This window comes from Amia ocellicauda, chromosome 10 (assembly GCF_036373705.1).
Source record: "Amia ocellicauda isolate fAmiCal2 chromosome 10, fAmiCal2.hap1, whole genome shotgun sequence".
In the NCBI taxonomy this organism is placed as follows: domain Eukaryota; kingdom Metazoa; phylum Chordata; class Actinopteri; order Amiiformes; family Amiidae; genus Amia; species Amia ocellicauda.
Window position 1 is genome coordinate 30,797,871 of NC_089859.1, and position 17,405 is coordinate 30,815,275.

Below are 17,405 nucleotides of genomic sequence, written 5' to 3' on the forward strand. Positions count from 1 at the left end.
TTAAGGTAGGAATGCATCTAAGTAATATTAAGAGACATCAATTGTTTAATTGAGTTGGACATGTCAAAATTAGGCTATTGAATAATCTCTGCCTTCTAAAGACAATCAAGACTTAATTTACTTTACTCAACAGAGATTAAACTGCCTCTTATATACATGCTAAGTTGGCTTTTCCTGCTGTTCGTACATGTTGTGAAACGTTGCCCATCCTGTGCAAATGCTTCCATGTCCTTGGCAGCTTTTTAATTGTTCTCACTGTAAATGGAGTACTTGTATCATTTCAAGCTTTCAGTTTTCTGAAGGGGCAGAACAGGACAAAACTAGACCTGCTAACATCTGACAAAGGGCAGCAAAACCAGAACCAGTCAACCTTTTAAAATCTGAAGCCAGCACTCCTGGAAAGTAAGGCTTAGAAATGCGTCTGCTTGCCCCTTCTAATGTTTCATGTGTATTCAGTGATGCATAGAAATATGTATTGCTATTACATTTAATTAATAGCTGTTCACCCACCTGGTGTAGTAGATAAAGAGGCACAAAGGATGGTGCAGTACAGGTCCCTGTTGTTCAGATGGAGATGGGTGTTTGATATGAACAAATACGACAACAATGGCAAAACTGCAGCAACGGCAGAAGTCAACTCAAGCACTGTATGTTTAAGGAGTGAGACTAATGGAAGTGAGAAGGGTAAGGAGGAACTCCGTGAAGATGTAGAAGGTAGGCCTATACAATGTTCTCTTTTGGGCCCAGGTGATCAGGCTACTCTTGTCATTCTCTCTGGTCTGTGGTAAGAAGGAAAGAATAGTTCACACCTCTCCCAAGAATGTATACGGAAACGGGAGGCTGTGCCAGGGCTTCGGTATGGTTCTTGTTTTTTACTGAATTTATAGTGGTTTTTAGTGTGTTTCTATTAAGCGAAGGAACTAATTTCTGTTACTCTTTAACTTGGGATATAAACGCTGAAACTTATTTGAAGTACAGGGCTTAAACTGGTATGAAGGCAACCAAGGTGTAAGCATTGCAGAAAACATAAATCCACTTACTGCGTTTTGGATAGCCAGGAATTTCTTTATAGTAAATAAGTGAGATAATCCATTGTAAAGATTGTAAAGACTGTTATTTAAAAGGTTTTATGTAAAACAAAACATATATATATATATATATATATATATAAAATGTTTGGGAGCCATTCATTTCCGGTATTTTCTGCAGTTTACTGAGCTCTATACAGTTTTACCTTCACACCCCTGTATATTGGGGAGAAATGGTACCAGAAGGAGCAAACAAAGTTCAGTTCTGTCCACATCTGTCCACATTGCTCTCTGTAATGCTCTGATGCTTTGAAAGATGATCTGTGAATGAGTGGTTTGTGGCAGATTTTTAGGGATAAATTGGATAAGTCCAGTGATCACTTTTTTATATTATCTCATCCTTTTTACAGGTCAGAAAATATGTAAAAAAAAAAATATTGAAATTACAGAAGACTGAAACGCTCATCTTTGTTTATTCTGTTTAAATGGTTTTCTGTTTCTTAAGTGGGGACAAAATGTTCCTACAAAAATGTATTGTTAGACTCCAACATCTCCCCATGTTTGCTCATTTCTCCGTAAAATAAAAACCCAGCACCTCTGTTTTTCCAGGATTGATGATGGATTATCTCACACTTTCATTTCTCTTTCCCAATAAAGAATGTGTTATTTCTCTGGTTTAGATGAAAAAATCGCAGGTCGTGTTCTGGATTGAACAACTATTCCAACAGTCTGACTTATCTTTTTCATACTGCATGTGCATGATAAGAGAAGAAAAATAGAGTGTAAATGTTTTATTTTATTACCAGCTCTTGAGGTTTTATTCAAGGAAATTGTCTTTTTTTGTGACAAATGTGTAGAGGCGGGAATTGCATTGTAAGCATTCACACCAGGGTGTGTGTGTGCTGTGTATTACTGATGCGGTTGAAGCTTTCACCTTGTTTTTTTTCTTGTTTCTGCATTCGAGACAAGCCACTCCGATCAGAATAGATTCTTCTGCGAATAAAGTACTCTGTTGTACAGCTCCGCGGGTAATGAGAAACAGTGCTTCGGCATTCACATTAACAGACTAAAATTTAAAAAAAAGCTCAGGATGTCTTTCCAGTAAGCTTGATGAATAGCAGGGAGGATTGAAATAACAAGCTTAAGCCATAGCTGATAGTGCTGTTATTAACACTCTGTTTCTGGTAACTCAGGATATAAATTTGTTTCAAGCATTGAGAGTGGGTGTCTTTGTTTTTGTAAGGCTGCACAGTGTTTGTTAATTTAACCAACAGTGGTGCTTTAAAGACTGTACCCTTTTCCCAGTTGGACTGGACACTTATTTTCTTACAACAAAACAACACAAAATGGATCAATTTAGCTTAGCAAATGCCCACCCAGCTAACAATTTAACTTAACGACTCACAACTTTCTGCTTATGTGAATTTCTGTATGGACAATATGAATTTGTAGACTCACAGATATGTCCGTACAATGTTGTGTTCACTGCTATGAGAAAAGAAAATCAAATCGCAACATTTTGGCAACCATTCACTGATAAAGTTGTAACCATGTTGTTAAATGATCAGCAACACTTAAGTATTTAAAACAATCTTAACTGGTATTACAAAATTGATTTGATTACAGCATGACAATTACAGATATATTTATTATAGATGTTTTTCCATTACAGATAATAAATGTGTGTAAATTACAGTGCAGTTGAAATAACATGTATAACGGATAGTGTAGCTTGAAACCAGCTGAAGTCTCTTATATTTCTATAATGTTGCAATACCTTTTGTCTCACAGAATCAAATCAACATTGTATAAATGTAGCAACAATGTTAGATCTGCCACAACTAAACCTTATAGCAGCTCTTCGGAAATGTGACACCATTGTGAGTTAGCTGGGAGGTCACCAGCCCACCCTTGTTTTGTGATTTGCGACTTGCCTCCCATTTTAATGGGTTATTTAAAAGTGTATTGCCTTGGAATCTGCAGAAGGAATCCACTTAGTGGTTCAAAGAAACTGATAACTGAAAGGTTTTGTCAACAACAGTGACATTGGCAAAGACCAGGCTGCGTTTTTGTTTCTCTGATCACAAGCAAAGAGACACAGATTCAAAATTAAGCAAATTAGCACAATATTTAAGAATGGCAAATGCTAATATACATTCCTACTTCCTGCTTCCTGTCTGTGAGAAGTCTTAAGAGAATTATTTTTTTATTTACAATAGTTAGCTGGTCGATGAGCAATCTGAGCAGAAGCAACCACAGATAAATACAGGAAGAATAACTAGTCTAGTTGTACACTTTTTGTAAAGATCAAACTTTTGTCTTGGAAAATCTGTGAATGAATGTAAAATGCTGTATATGGCGTTTCAGTCTGAATCTGTAGATCGGCTGATGTAAGGTTTTTTCCGACTCCCTAAAAATGCTTGATTCACTGTGTGTTGCCAAATATACAAGTCTGAAATGCTGTTCACACTTCAAGCAAAAATTTGACAAAGTACTGAAAGCTTTACAAACTGCCCGTGGACTCATCAGTGCATTGTAAGAGTTCAGCTGTATTTGATAACTTGCATTATATTAATGTAGAGGAATTGTTTCCTTCTGAAACAGAATACATTCCCAGTCTGGATTCTCTTTAGAGTGCTTTTCAATCATGTCTGACCGAAATCAGAGCTGGTTATTAGAACTATACCCCTGCACTGTTCTGTTAAACTTCTTTATAGACCCTTTGACACTAGCATCGTCTGCCCAGCCAGACCCTTCCCGGATTATGGTATGGTGTCAGGCAGGTCGGCTACGCACTTTCACACTGCAATTTCAATAAGTGCGCAGTGCCTTTTGTCTCGCTCTCGCTGGGTCAATGCTGGCCGACCCGCCTCCTGCGCTTGACCTGGGCCACTCTTGACAACTTTCAATGGGTGTACGTGCTTTCATACTGTTGAAAAACATAACACTGGTTGCTAAAAATTGGGGTCAGAACCTAGTGTGCTATTGTGAAAGGGGCTTAATTATGGCTCGCTGATTCATTTTTGAAAAATCTTACGATCCAGAGCTTCCATTCTCTCTTCTAAATGAAGCATCGCTGTAAATGTACGAGTACCCAACATAGAATCCTCCTTTGAGCAGTTTGTTTCCTGTACTTCTTTATTTACTCATATTCCTGCACTGTGTACCCCAGTTGGTCTTTGCAGAAGCGCCCCTGTTTCAGGTCAGGTCAGGTCAAGATTAGGCTAAGAGACTGTTCAATAACAGTGATGCAAGGCATTCTCAGGTGACATATGAATAAGGAAGGAAAAGGAAGCCTTGGCAGAGATTTAGACATTTCATTCTCCCTGACAGTTCCAGAAACCCTGCAGCAATAAGAGCGTTTAAGCCGTTTTGCTTCTGTTTGATTGGCAGAAGTGTGCGAAAAAAGGTCAGAGGAGAGGTCGGGTGAGGTTGCTGTACATTTCGTTGGAAAAAGATCTCTTCCTGGTAAAAACAAATTGCCTGGGTCAGGTACAGTGAGGGATAAAAGTATTTGTTCCCCTCATGATTTTGTATGTTTGCTCACTGACAAAGAAATGATCAGTCTATAATTTTAATGGTAGGTGTATTTTAACAGTGAGAGACAGAATAACAACAAAAAAATCCAGAAAAACTCATTTCAAAAAAGTTATTAATTGATTTGCATGTTAATGAGGGAAATAAGTATTTGACCCCTTCGACTTAGTACTTGGTGGCAAAACCCTTGTTGGCAATCACAGAGGTCAGACGTTTCTTGTAGTTGGCCACCAGGTTTGCACACATCTCAGGAGGGATTTTGTCCCACTCCTCTTTGCAGATCCTCTCCAAGTCATTAAGGTTTCGAGGCTGACGTTTGGCAACTCGAACCTTCAGCTCCCTCCACAGATTTTCTATGGGATTAAGGTCTGGAGACTGGCTAGGCCACTCCAGGACCTTAATGTGCTTCTTCTTGAGCCACTCCTTTGTTGCCTTGGCTGTGTGTTTTGGGTCATTGTCATGCTGGAATACCCATCCACGACCCATTTTCAATGCCCTGGCTGAGGGAAGGAGGTTCTCACCCAAGATTTGACAGTACATGGCCCCGTTCATCGTCCCTTTGATGCGGTGCAGTTGTCCTGTCCCCTTAGTAGAAAAATACCCCCAAAGCATAATGTTTCTACCTCCATGTTTGACGGTGGAGATGGTCTTCTTGGGGTCATTCCTCCTCCTCCAAACACGGCGAGTTGAGTTGATGCCAAAGAGCTCGATTTTGGTCTCATCTGACCACAACACTTTCACCCAGTTCTCCTCTGAATCATTCAGATGTTCATTGGCAAACTTCAGACGGGCCTGTACATGTGCTTTCTTGAGCAGGGGGACCTTGCGGGCGCTGCAGGATTTCAGTCTTTCACGGCGTAGTGTGTTACCAATTGTTTTCTTGGTGACTATGGTCCCAGCTGCCTTGAGATCATTAACAAGATCCTCCCGTGTAGTTCTGGGCTGATTCCTCACCGTTCTCATGATCATTGAAACTCCACGAGGTCAGATCTTGCATGGAGCCCCAGACCGAGGGAGACTGACAGTTATTTTGTGTTTCTTCCATTTGCGAATAATCGCACCAACTGTTGTCACCTTCTCACCAAGCTGCTTGCCGATGGTCTTGTAGCCCATTCCAGCCTTGTGTAGGTCTACAATCTTGTCCCTGACATCCTTGGACAGCTCTTTGGTCTTGGCCATGGTGGAGAGTTTGGAATCTGATTGATTGATTGCTTCTGTGGACAGGTGTCTTTTATACAGGTAACGAGCTGAGATTAGGAGCACTCCCTTTAAGAGAGTGCTCCTAATCTCAGTTCGTTACCTGTATAAAAGACGCCTGGGAGCCAGAAATCTTGCTGATTGATAGGGGATCAAATACTTATTTCCCTCATTTAACATGCAAATTAATGTATAACTTTTTTTAAATGCATTTTTCTGGATTGTTTTGTTGTTATTCTGTCTCTCACTGTTAAAATACACCTACCATTAAAATTATAGACTGATCATTTCTTTGTGAGTGGGCAAACGTACAAAATCATCAGGGGATCAAATACTTTTTTCCCTCACTGTATTTAGTTTCGCTTAGAAAATCAGCCTCTGAGTTAAATAAATATATACACATTTACACGAATCGGTAACAATGTGTGTGTGAGGGTGCTGAACATGCTGTAGAACACAACTTTGTTCGTTGTATCGCAGGGAGTCCATTAATACCACAGCAAAGTTACCTGACTGAAATGTTTTACAGATGCTTTACATTTTATTATGAAGATTTTGAGAAGGTATTTTTGCAAAAGTCTTCAGGGTGCACTCCACAAGCAAAAACAAGTCTGTATGCAACACTCAGTCAGCAATTGTAGAAAGTGTTGATTTACTGAATTGAAATCTTTGTTTTCTGTGTTTTGCTCAGACATATTGGTGTCTGTTTTGGTGTACAATGTGACGGTTTTGGTGAATTATTTGCTGTTCTTTTAACAACACTAAGACATCAGGATATGTATGGCATCAAATAATTAAATTCAATGTCGTTTTTTGGCAGTTTAGTGAAGTTTTATATTTACTCTTTGAAAAGGGGACCTGGTAACACTTTCCAAGTAAAGACAATTCAGGCAGCATTTATGTGATTTTGGGGATATATGTAAATGATCATCATATGATCAGCTTCATTTGTTACAAGAATGTCTTCAGAACTTGAAGGAAGTGCCTAAGATTCTTATGTTGATCCTCTGATATTCAGTCAATGTGATTTTGGACTTGTTTTACTAGAGTGCAATACAGGGACACTATTGGCTGGTTTCAAATAACTTGATTAGCACTAGTCTAGGACTACTCGACTTAAACTAACACTAGGTAGGCCATGACTAGTGCTAATTTAAGTCTGTGAAAGCAGCTCTAAAAGGTTTAGAAAATTAAGCTTTGAAACTGTAAGAGAAGGTCTGCTGGTTTCCCGTGACCGGGAATTTTGTCTGGGAAGCAAAAAGAAACACTTAAATCAAACACTCAGCCTGAAAGAAAGGGGAAATCTGTAAAGATGACTGGCTTCACATATACAAAATATGGTATTTGATAAGATATCTATATATATATATGTGACATTTTCTACAAAAAGTACCACATCTTATTCAGCTGTAGTGGTCTCCCGCTGAAGCTGTTTATTAATTGATGCTGACTGCTGTTTAATTAGTTTTCTGGCTTCTCAAAATTCTGAAAACCAAAGTGATGTCTTCTGGACAAGCTTCCAACCACAGCTGGTTTACACAGCAGGGGTCACTTGAAAAAGCTTTGTTGATGCTATATTTGAAATGGCTTTTTTTTTTCTCAGTGTATCTTGCAGAGATGTTTATGTTTCTGTAAAGCCACAGAGGTCTGGTTTATTGGTGCCAGAAGGGTCTAAATGCAAAGCGGTATAGAAAAAGTGAAGAGATTTATTTACCAAGTGAACATTGAATTGGTCTATACAAAATGTATACATATATTTATACATATATAAACTCTGTTTAAAGACACTTGCTGTACATGATGCACTTCATACATCTCACAATCTTCATTCATTCCTCTCCTGTTACACCTTTTCACATTACAATATTGTGAATTTCCAATAGAAACAAAGGCAACTGGTGACTGTTAACTTTCACTTTGCTGGCTGTACTAGTTATTTCAAACAAACTGTATATAACTCTGGACATGGTGTTGTGTGATCTTGTGGTGATGTCCTTAAGGTGCTTGTAAGTACAACTGTTGTTCTTTGGTGTAAGATCTCTTCGTGAGACTTTTGTGTTACAATCTCATAATCAATCGCTGAGAAAAAATAAATACTTTTGGCAGCTGTTTACCATGTTGCATCAGATGTATTTTATCAAGTCTTTACTCCATAAATATTACCTATAGAGGACACATTTAACACATTTTGACATGTATTGCACACACAACTACAATTCTCAACCACAATAATACAGTACTGTGCAATCATTTTAGGCAGGTGTACTATAAAAAATGCATATCTGGCACTGTCCTTGACTGGTTTAACGCCTGGAGAGAAAAGATTTTGTTTCTTTGGTGGGGTTTTAATCTACTTCTGGGTCTGTTTCTTCTGGTGTTCCTCAGGGCTCCATACTGAGACCAAACCGTTTTTTGCAGATACATACTTCTAATAGGTGAATTATTTGGTGGTGGTAATTTCCATATTTATACTGAAGACACTCAGATTTACATACTAACCACACCTGACTTTGACGTGGTTATTTGCGTGCTCACTAACAACATTGCTGACATGAAGCTCTGGATGCAACAACACTTTCTCCAGTTAAACAGTGACAAGACTGAAGTTATGCTACAAGGTACCCCACATCAGCTGCATAAACCCAGTTACCAAAACCGGATTATTGACTGGGTTGTAAGGTGCTATAACTATATATGTATATATATATATATATATATATATATATATATATATATATATATATAATCAGTACTGTGCAAACGTTTTAGGCAGGTGTGAAAAAATGCTGTAAAGTAAGAATGCTTTCAAAAATAGACATGTTAAAAGATTATATTTATCAATGAACTAAATGCAAAGTGAGTGAACAGAAGAAAAATCTACATCAAATCCATATTTGGTGTGACCACCCTTTGCCTTCAAAACAGCATCAATACTTCTTCCAATATGTAGGTTGAAACACAATCATTAACTGAAACAGAAACAGCTGTGTAGGAGGAATAAAACTGGGTGAGGAACAGCCAAACTCAGCTAACTAGGTGAGGTTGCTGAAGACCGTTTACTGTCAAAAGTCATACACCATGGCAAGACTGAGCACAGCAACAAGACACAAGGTAGTTATACTGCATCAGCAAGGTCTCTCCCAGGCAGACATTTCAAGGCAGACAGGGTTTCCAGATGTGCTGTCCAAGCTCTTTTGAAGCACAAAGAAACGGGCAATGCTGAGGACCGTAGACGCAGTGGTCGGCCAAGGAAGCTTAACTGCAACAGATGAAAGACGCATCGTGCTTACTTCCCTTCGCAATCGGAAGATGTCCAGCAGTGCCATCAGCGCAGAATTGGCAGAAAACAGTTGGACCTGGTATACCCATCTACTGTCCAGAGAAGTCTGGTCAGAAATGGCCTTCATGGAAGACTTGCGGCCAAAAAGCCATACCTCTGACATGGCAACAAGGCCAAGTGACTCGACTATGCATGGAAACACAGGAACTGGGGTGCAAAAAAATGGCAGCAGGTGCTTTGGACTGATGAGTCAACATTTGAAATATTTGGCTGTAGCAGAAGGCAGTTTGTTCACCGAAGGGCTGGAGAGCGGTACACAAATGAGTCTCTGCAGGCAACAGTGAAGCATGGTGGAGGTTCCTTGCAAGTCTGGGGCTGAATTTCTGCAAATGGCTTTGGGGATTTGGTCAGAATTAATGGTCTCTTCAGTGCTGAGAAGTACAGGCAGATACTTATCCATCATGCAATAGTCATTAAAAACTATCTTCAGCATAAGAAGAAAAAGGAGTCCTGGAAGTGATGGTATGGCCCCACAGAGCCCTGATCTCAACATCATCGCGTCGGTCTGGGATTTCATGAAGAGAGAAGCAACTGAGGCTGCCTAAATCCACAGAAGAACTGTGGTTAGTTCTCCAAGATGTTTGGGCCAACCTACCTGCCGAGTTCCTTCAAAAACTGTGTGCAAATGTATGTTGAAGAACTGATGCTGTTTTGAAGGCAAAGGGTGGTCACACCAAATATGGATTTGATGTAGATTTTTCTTCTGTTCACTCACTTTGCATTTAGTTAATTGATAAATATAATCTTTTAACATGTCTATTTTTTGAAAGCATTCTTACTTTACAGCATTTTTCCACACCTGCCTAAAACTTTTGCACAGTACTGATATATAAACACTCACCTAAAGGATTATTAGGAACACCTGTTCAATTTCTCATTAATGCAATTATCTAACCAACCAATCACATGGCAGTTGCTTCAATGCATTTAGGGGTGTGGTCCTGGTCAAGACAATTTCCTGAACTCCAAACTGAATGTCTGAATGGGAAAGAAAGGTGATTTAAGCAATTTTGAGCGTGGCATGGTTGTTGGTGCCAGACGGGCCGGTCTGAGTATTTCACAATCTGCTCAGTTACTGGGATTTTCACGCACAACCATTTCTAGGGTTTACAAAGAATGGTGTGACAAGGGAAAAACATCCAGTATGCGGCAGTCCTGTGGGCGAAAATGCCTTGTTGATGCTAGAGGTCAGAGGACAATGGGCCGACTGATTCAAGCTGATAGAAGAGCAACTTTGACTGAAATAACCACTCGTTACAACCGAGGTATGCAGCAAAGCATTTGTGAATCCACAACACGTACAACCTTGAGGCGGATGGGCTACAACAGCAGAAGACCCCACCGGGTACCACTCATCTCCACTACAAATAGGAAAAAGAGGCTACAATTTGCACAAGCTCACCAAAATTGGACAGTTGAAGACTGGAAAAATGTTGCCTGGTCTGATGAGTCTCGATTTCTGTTGAGACATTCAGATGGTAGAGTCAGAATTTGGCGTAAACAGAATGAGAACATGGATCCATCATGCCTTGTTACCACTGTGCAGGCTGGTGGTGGTGGTGTAATGGTGTGGGGGATGTTTTCTTGGCACACTTTAGGCCCCTTAGTGCCAATTGGGCATCGTTTAAATGCCACGGCCTACCTGAGCATTGTTTCTGACCATGTCCTTCCCTTTATGACCACCATGTACCCATCCTCTGATGGCTACTTCCAGCAGGATAATGCACCATGTCACAAAGGTCGAATCATTTCAAATTGGTTTCTTGAACATGACAATGAGTTCACTGTACTAAACTGGCCCCCACAGTCACCAGATCTCAACCCAGTAGAGCATCTTTGGGATGTGGTGGAAGGGGAGCTTCGTGCCCTGGATGTGCATCCCACAAATCTCCATCAACTGCAAGATGCTATCCTATCAATATGGGCCAACATTTCTAAAGAATGCTTTCAGCACCTTGTTGAATCAATGCCACGTAGAATTAAGGCAGTTCTGAAGGCGAAAGGGGGTCAAACACAGTATTAGTATGGTGTTCCTAATAATCCTTTAGGTGAGTGTATATATATATATATACACTCATCTAAAGGATTATTAGGAACACCATACTAATACTGTGTTTGACCCCCTTTCGCCTTAATTCTACGTGGCATTGATTCAACAAGGTGCTGAAAGCATTCTTTAGAAATGTTGGCCCATATTGATAGGATAGCATCTTGCAGTTGATGGAGATTTGTGGGATGCACATCCAGGGCACGAAGCTCCCGTTCCACCACATCCCAAAGATGCTCTATTGGGTTGAGATCTGGTGACTGTGGGGGCCAGTTTAGTACAGTGAACTCATTGTCATGTTCAAGAAACCAATTTGAAATGATTCGACCTTTGTGACATGGTGCATTATCCTGCTGGAAGTAGCCATCAGAGGATGGGTACATGGTGGTCAAAAAGGGATGGACATGGTCAGAAACAATGCTCAGGTAGGCCGTGGCATTTAAACGATGCCCAATTGGCACTAAGGGGCCTAAAGTGTGCCAAGAAAACATCCCCCACACCATTACACCACCACCACCAGCCTGCACAGTGGTAACAAGGCATGATGGATCCATGTTCTCATTCTGTTTACGCCAAATTCTGACTCTACCATCTGAATGTCTCAACAGAAATCGAGACTCATCAGACCAGGCAACATTTTTCCAGTCTTCAACTGTCCAATTTTGGTGAGCTTGTGCAAATTGTAGCCTCTTTTTCCTATTTGTAGTGGAGATGAGTGGTACCCGGTGGGGTCTTCTGCTGTTGTAGCCCATCCGCCTCAAGGTTGTACGTGTTGTGGCTTCACAAATGCTTTGCTGCATACCTCGGTTGTAACGAGTGGTTATTTCAGTCAAAGTTGCTCTTCTATCAGCTTGAATCAGTCGGCCCATTCTCCTCTGACCTCTAGCATCAACAAGGCATTTTCGCCCACAGGACTGCCGCATACTGGATGTTTTTCCCTTTTCACACCATTCTTTGTAAACCCTAGAAATGGTTGTGCGTGAAAATCCCAGTAACTGAGCAGATTGTGAAATACTCAGACCGGCCCGTCTGGCACCAACAACCATGCCACGCTCAAAATTGCTTAAATCACCTTTCTTTCCCATTCAGACATTCAGTTTGGAGTTCAGGAGATTGTCTTGACCAGGACCACACCCCTAAATGCATTGAAGCAACTGCCATGTGATTGGTTGGTTAGATAATTGCATTAATGAGAAATTGAACAGGTGTTCCTAATAATCCTTTAGGTGAGTGTATATATATATATATAATTTTATAGCACCTTTCATAAATAAATATGAAGCACTTTACAGAGGAGTAAATGGGTAAAATAACTATAAAAACTAAAATGCCATAATCAAGAAAACATAATGGTAGACTACACAATTAGACTACACAACTGGATTTATGCAGCTGATGTGGGGTACCTTGTAGCATGACATGTTGTTGCATCCAGAGCTTCATGTCAGCAATGTTGTTAGTGAGCACGCAAATAACCACGTCAAAGTCAGGTGTGGTTAGTATGTAAATCTGAGTGTTTTCAATATAAATATGGAAATTACCACCACTGAATAATTCACCTATTAGAAGCATGTATCTGCAAAAAACGGTTTGGTCTCAGTATGGAGCCCTGAGGAACACCAGAAGTAACAGACCCAGAAGTAGACTAAACCCCACCAAAGAAACAAAATCTTTTCTCTCCAGGCGTTAAACCAGTCAAGGACAGTGCCAGATATGGTAAGCATGTTCTCCAATCAAGCAAGAATAATACTGTGGTTCACAGTATTGAAAGCAGCATTAAAGTCTGCTACTAATAATGGAAGTTATTTGTTTGAAATGTCAGTCATGTACACTTTACAAGTTGTTCTCTGAATTGCTTTATTGTTCCCAATTTGAAATCTTTTTCATTCCCACCAATTTTGAGTACCCACTTACCATTGTACACAGCTGAACAGGGCGTTCCCAGTGAGGTGAAGCCAATTTCCAGTCTTTTGAAATGGGTGCTGCCAATCTATTTGCAGTTTCTCACCTGTGACCATTCTTTCACTGTACTGTACTTTTAATCACACAAAAATTGTTCTACTTCATGTTTTATGCATAACAGGAAAAAATGGCACCCACTTAATTACATCAGTACACACTAATTTCTTGTTAATACCTTTACACAAATTGCATCTGAAATACAGCCTTGAGCCACTTCCCTGTTATAATGACCAACCCATCAGCTCTAGAAGGGAAATGTGTTGTATATCTCCCTCTTGTGGAGACGTGGGATATTACATATCAAAACCAATGAGCAAATACTACAAATGCATATCAACAAAATGTGATAAATCCCTCTCTTTAAGTATGTACTACTTAAGTACTACTACTTGTAAATCTAAAAAATAGAACTTCAACAACATAAAAAATACAGTTAGAGATCTATCAAACACATTTCAATTGTTGATGTTCCAGTGTAAAGTTTACAGCTACTCAGTCCTGTTAGGAGTTAAATATGACAGACACATGAACTAAGAAGGCACGATGCATTTTATTGTGCTTTATTTAGCATTAGACATATAAACAATAAATCAGGTGATTGTGCTAACAAAGCATTAATCCTCTCAAATGCTGCAAACATTTTTTTAGCATTTAAAAACAAACAAAAACAACTTAAACTCTACATAAAGCAGAAACATTCAGTGTTTGGAAACAGGCTTTACATTCATTTAAACCTTTGTGGTTTCACATATTGAACTGGAGACCAGCCACAAGAAAACCAATGGAAACAACAGAACATAAAGTATATCATATAGACGGAAAGTGTCTGTTAAAACAGTTTAAACAAACCCTGAACAGTGGGCCAACACTGAAACCAAAACTACATTTTTACAGATTTCCAATTTTGTTTTGGGTTAGGTGCACATTTCTGGGGAAGCCTTGAACATTCAGTTTGGGTTTATAGTAAATGAAAAATCTCCACAAATGAACTGCACAGCAAAGCAAGTGTTCATTCTCTCCAGTCCCAGTGCCTCACAGTATACAGGAGCTTACTCCCCGTGATCCGAGCCTCTAACACGGATATCTGCTCGGCCTCCTTAGACAGATGGGGGGGTAAGTTTTAGGCATTATACGATTATGAAACCTCTTATCAGGATTAAAACCATTTTTATTACTGCCCTTACTGCTGATATCCTAAGCACAGTTGAACAAGGCATCAGGATGCCAGTGTGATACCCTAACCTACCACTGTGTTCACTAAAGCAAGCAGGAAAGCACAGCCCCCAAGGATCTGATGAAGAACATCCTTGTGCTTTGCAAGTGGACAGTCCCATATCATGTTCATACATACAGTGCAATAAAACCAACTTGCACAGAACAATATTAAACCTTTGACAGCCAATTAAAGTGGATTTTGTGTGAGGAGACCATGCGTGTCTCACTCAATACAATTTGTTCTAGTAATCTGGGCAGGTTTGTGGTACATAAACTCGGATAAAACTGAACTAGACGAACATGTGATATCCGATTACCTTAACTGTTAGAAATATGTATACTTTTCTAGTTAAATAAAAAACGAACCCAAACATTGAAAACCCAAGTTAGATCAATAGTTTTACGCACAGAAAGCACACTGAATTCTTGCCCGCCCCCTGAAAAGCTGGGCTGGGTTATGCAGGCAATTAGCATACTATTCATTATAAGTACCTACCTAATTGTAGGATTCAATTTAAGCACTTGCTTACAGTGGCAACTACAGTAGAGCTGTGCATGTGGACCAGATGGTTCTGCTGAGCACTGGCACAAGCAGTAGGCAGAAACAACTGGCAACACTGCTTTAAATTTGACAAGGCTTTGGCAGACCTTCTTAGTGACAGCATTAATATACCAATGTCTGCCTATTATCGAACTGAAACATTTTAAGAAGCGAAACAGTGGAAACAATTGCCACAGTTTTTTTTTTTTTTTTTTTTTTTTTAATACCTCAAATCTGGTATTCCAGTGTAAATTTTACTCCAGATTATTGAATATTATCATTCATAATTTATCCGGCTGCTTTAACAGACATTTTGCTTTGCAGTATCAGATTTGTCAGCGTTAATTAAAAAACAATCAAAACAAAACAACTCGTCTGCCAGCAAAATACGACCAAGTTTGCTGTTCCTCCTACATCCTCTATGACTGACAGTTCTAGGCTTACAACATGGAAAAGCACTCTCCCATCCCCTAAATCAGAAACCGTGTGAAATATCAACATTAACCAAAAGAAGTAATAGCAATTTGCTTGAATCTGGTTCGCTAGTAACATGGAAATCTCACTGTAGACAATAATCTGAAAGAAATGCCTATATGAACCCTCACTTTTGCATTTTGGAGCAAACCCAGAGATAAAAATGCATTCTTGTATGTTCATCTTATTTCTGGTATGAAGATTGCTGCTTTGTTGTTATAGAAACGGCTCCCACATCAGCTGTTAAATATAAATAAGCTTTTATAAAAGAAGCATAGTGGTAGATTTCTCAAACTAACTATTTGGATACTAACTAAAACAAAATATCAAGGCGTGCATTGGGCCCGAAGTTGAAATGAATAGTCCAGAAGCTGGTTTCTATCATTAACATACAACATGTGATTTACAAGCTGTCTGACAATATTTAATAACTACAGCACAGATTGAAGACGTACACAAAAAACAAGTGGAGCAAACCTAGAAAGAAGCAATTGGAACAGAATACTAAGCATGACAATATTGTGGGTGGGATGGGGGAGTGGAGAGCTGTTAATAACAATAGTCTGCAGTAATTCAGGCCTTTTCTATCAGATCTAAAGTGATTGTCAGCGTTACAGTTTTTCTTTTGAACGTAAATCATAAAAGCAAACATTGTCACAGAAAAGTTTGAATCAACTCAAGTAAAACATGTAAATGTAACATCCTGTGCTTTTGTAATTGTTTTACAGTGTCCTTAACTAAATATGAGATGAAAGCATTGCTAAACCAGCAATAATACATCTACAGTTTAGGGTAGGGGATCCACCATCTTAGTCCTGGAGGGGTCACAGTCCAACAGGTTTTCTAGCTCTCAAAGGAAGTAGTTAAATTGGTTCTAAAAAGTCAATAATTAGTTGAGGGCGCAGGTGGAATAACCTGAAGATACTGCAGCACTCTGGGGCCAGGACAGGGGAGCCATTCTTTACAGCTCCTTGACTAAGATCTGAATTAGTTTGTTGGTGTGTGCTTAGTTCTATGCCAACGTTAAATCCCTCCTTCAGATAAGACCTCCAGCTGAGGAAGGGGAGAGAAGAATACAGTGACTTCGACCACTTTTCCTTTTGTAGGCACCAAAGAAACTGAATAAAAGATTCAATGTCAAGTGCCTTACAGCTTAAAATGAAAAACAACAAATGCACGAGACAGTTGTATAACGCATAAGAAGACTGTCTGTTTTGTTTAGTTTCTTATTGGGTGTGGGGGGGTTCATTGGTGGAAATTCCAAAGAAGATTAAGAAGTTCAGGGGATTCTCCTTTTTTTGGTGGCTCCCACTTTCAGTTACAAATATGCTTCTTGTCTACTTCTTTGTTATTTTCTTTCATATTTGTATATTGTAATATGTAATTACTAAGCACCCCCCCCCCCCCCGCAACAAGAAAAGGCAAATCAAATTATTTTACAAATTACAAATTAAAGTGTTCTGTTTCTCTTTAGTTTCTCCCAAGTGTTATTCAGTGTTTAATTTCAAACCAAGCAGTTAATATTATACAGAGACTGGGTTCTCTTTTTCTTCCCCCAGTCAAGACAGCAGGACAGATGCTTCGACTGAAGCGTTTACAGTAGGACTAGAGGAGGAGAGGTAAAGCAGCGGGCGCGCTGTCTTGGTTGGCAGACACACTTGGCAGTGGGTGAACAGGCAAAGGGATGTGGGGATGGGATGGGATGGGATGGGATGGGATGGGGTGGGGGTGTAAATCAGCGAGCACCCTGGCGGTCCGCAGGAGCCTCTTCAGGCTTGGGGTCCATGGCACTGGCGCTGGCAGTGGAATTCAAAACCTCATCAAAATCCCCAGTTGAAGGCTGGTTGGAGACCTTAGTCTGCAAGTGGAAATATATGTCATTGTGTGACAGGAAACCACCACAATGGGCAGTCAATGAAAAACACACAGTAATCTGCACACTAAATTAACTAAAATCATTGTGTAAATATATCATATTTCATACAAAAGACTACAGTTAGATACATCACTGTGCTCGGCTAAATCAAAAGCTCTCATAAGATCTTATGTTTTAAAATGTTATAT

General features: G+C 39.6%; 1 protein-coding gene across 5 annotated transcripts in view; it reads right to left on the bottom strand.

Annotated features, from left to right (window-relative positions):
• Positions 1-13,642: 13,642 nt before the first annotated feature.
• The window catches only part of tpd52 (tumor protein D52), a 39,680-nt gene continuing 35,917 nt past the window's right edge, over positions 13,643-17,405 (bottom strand). For all 5 annotated transcript variants that reach the window (XM_066715897.1, XM_066715893.1, XM_066715895.1 and 2 more), the window contains one exon: positions 13,643-17,199. In XM_066715897.1, coding sequence (XP_066571994.1) covers positions 17,077-17,199 — 123 coding nt within the window. In that variant the 3' untranslated portion in view covers positions 13,643-17,076. The remainder of the gene's footprint in view (positions 17,200-17,405) is intronic.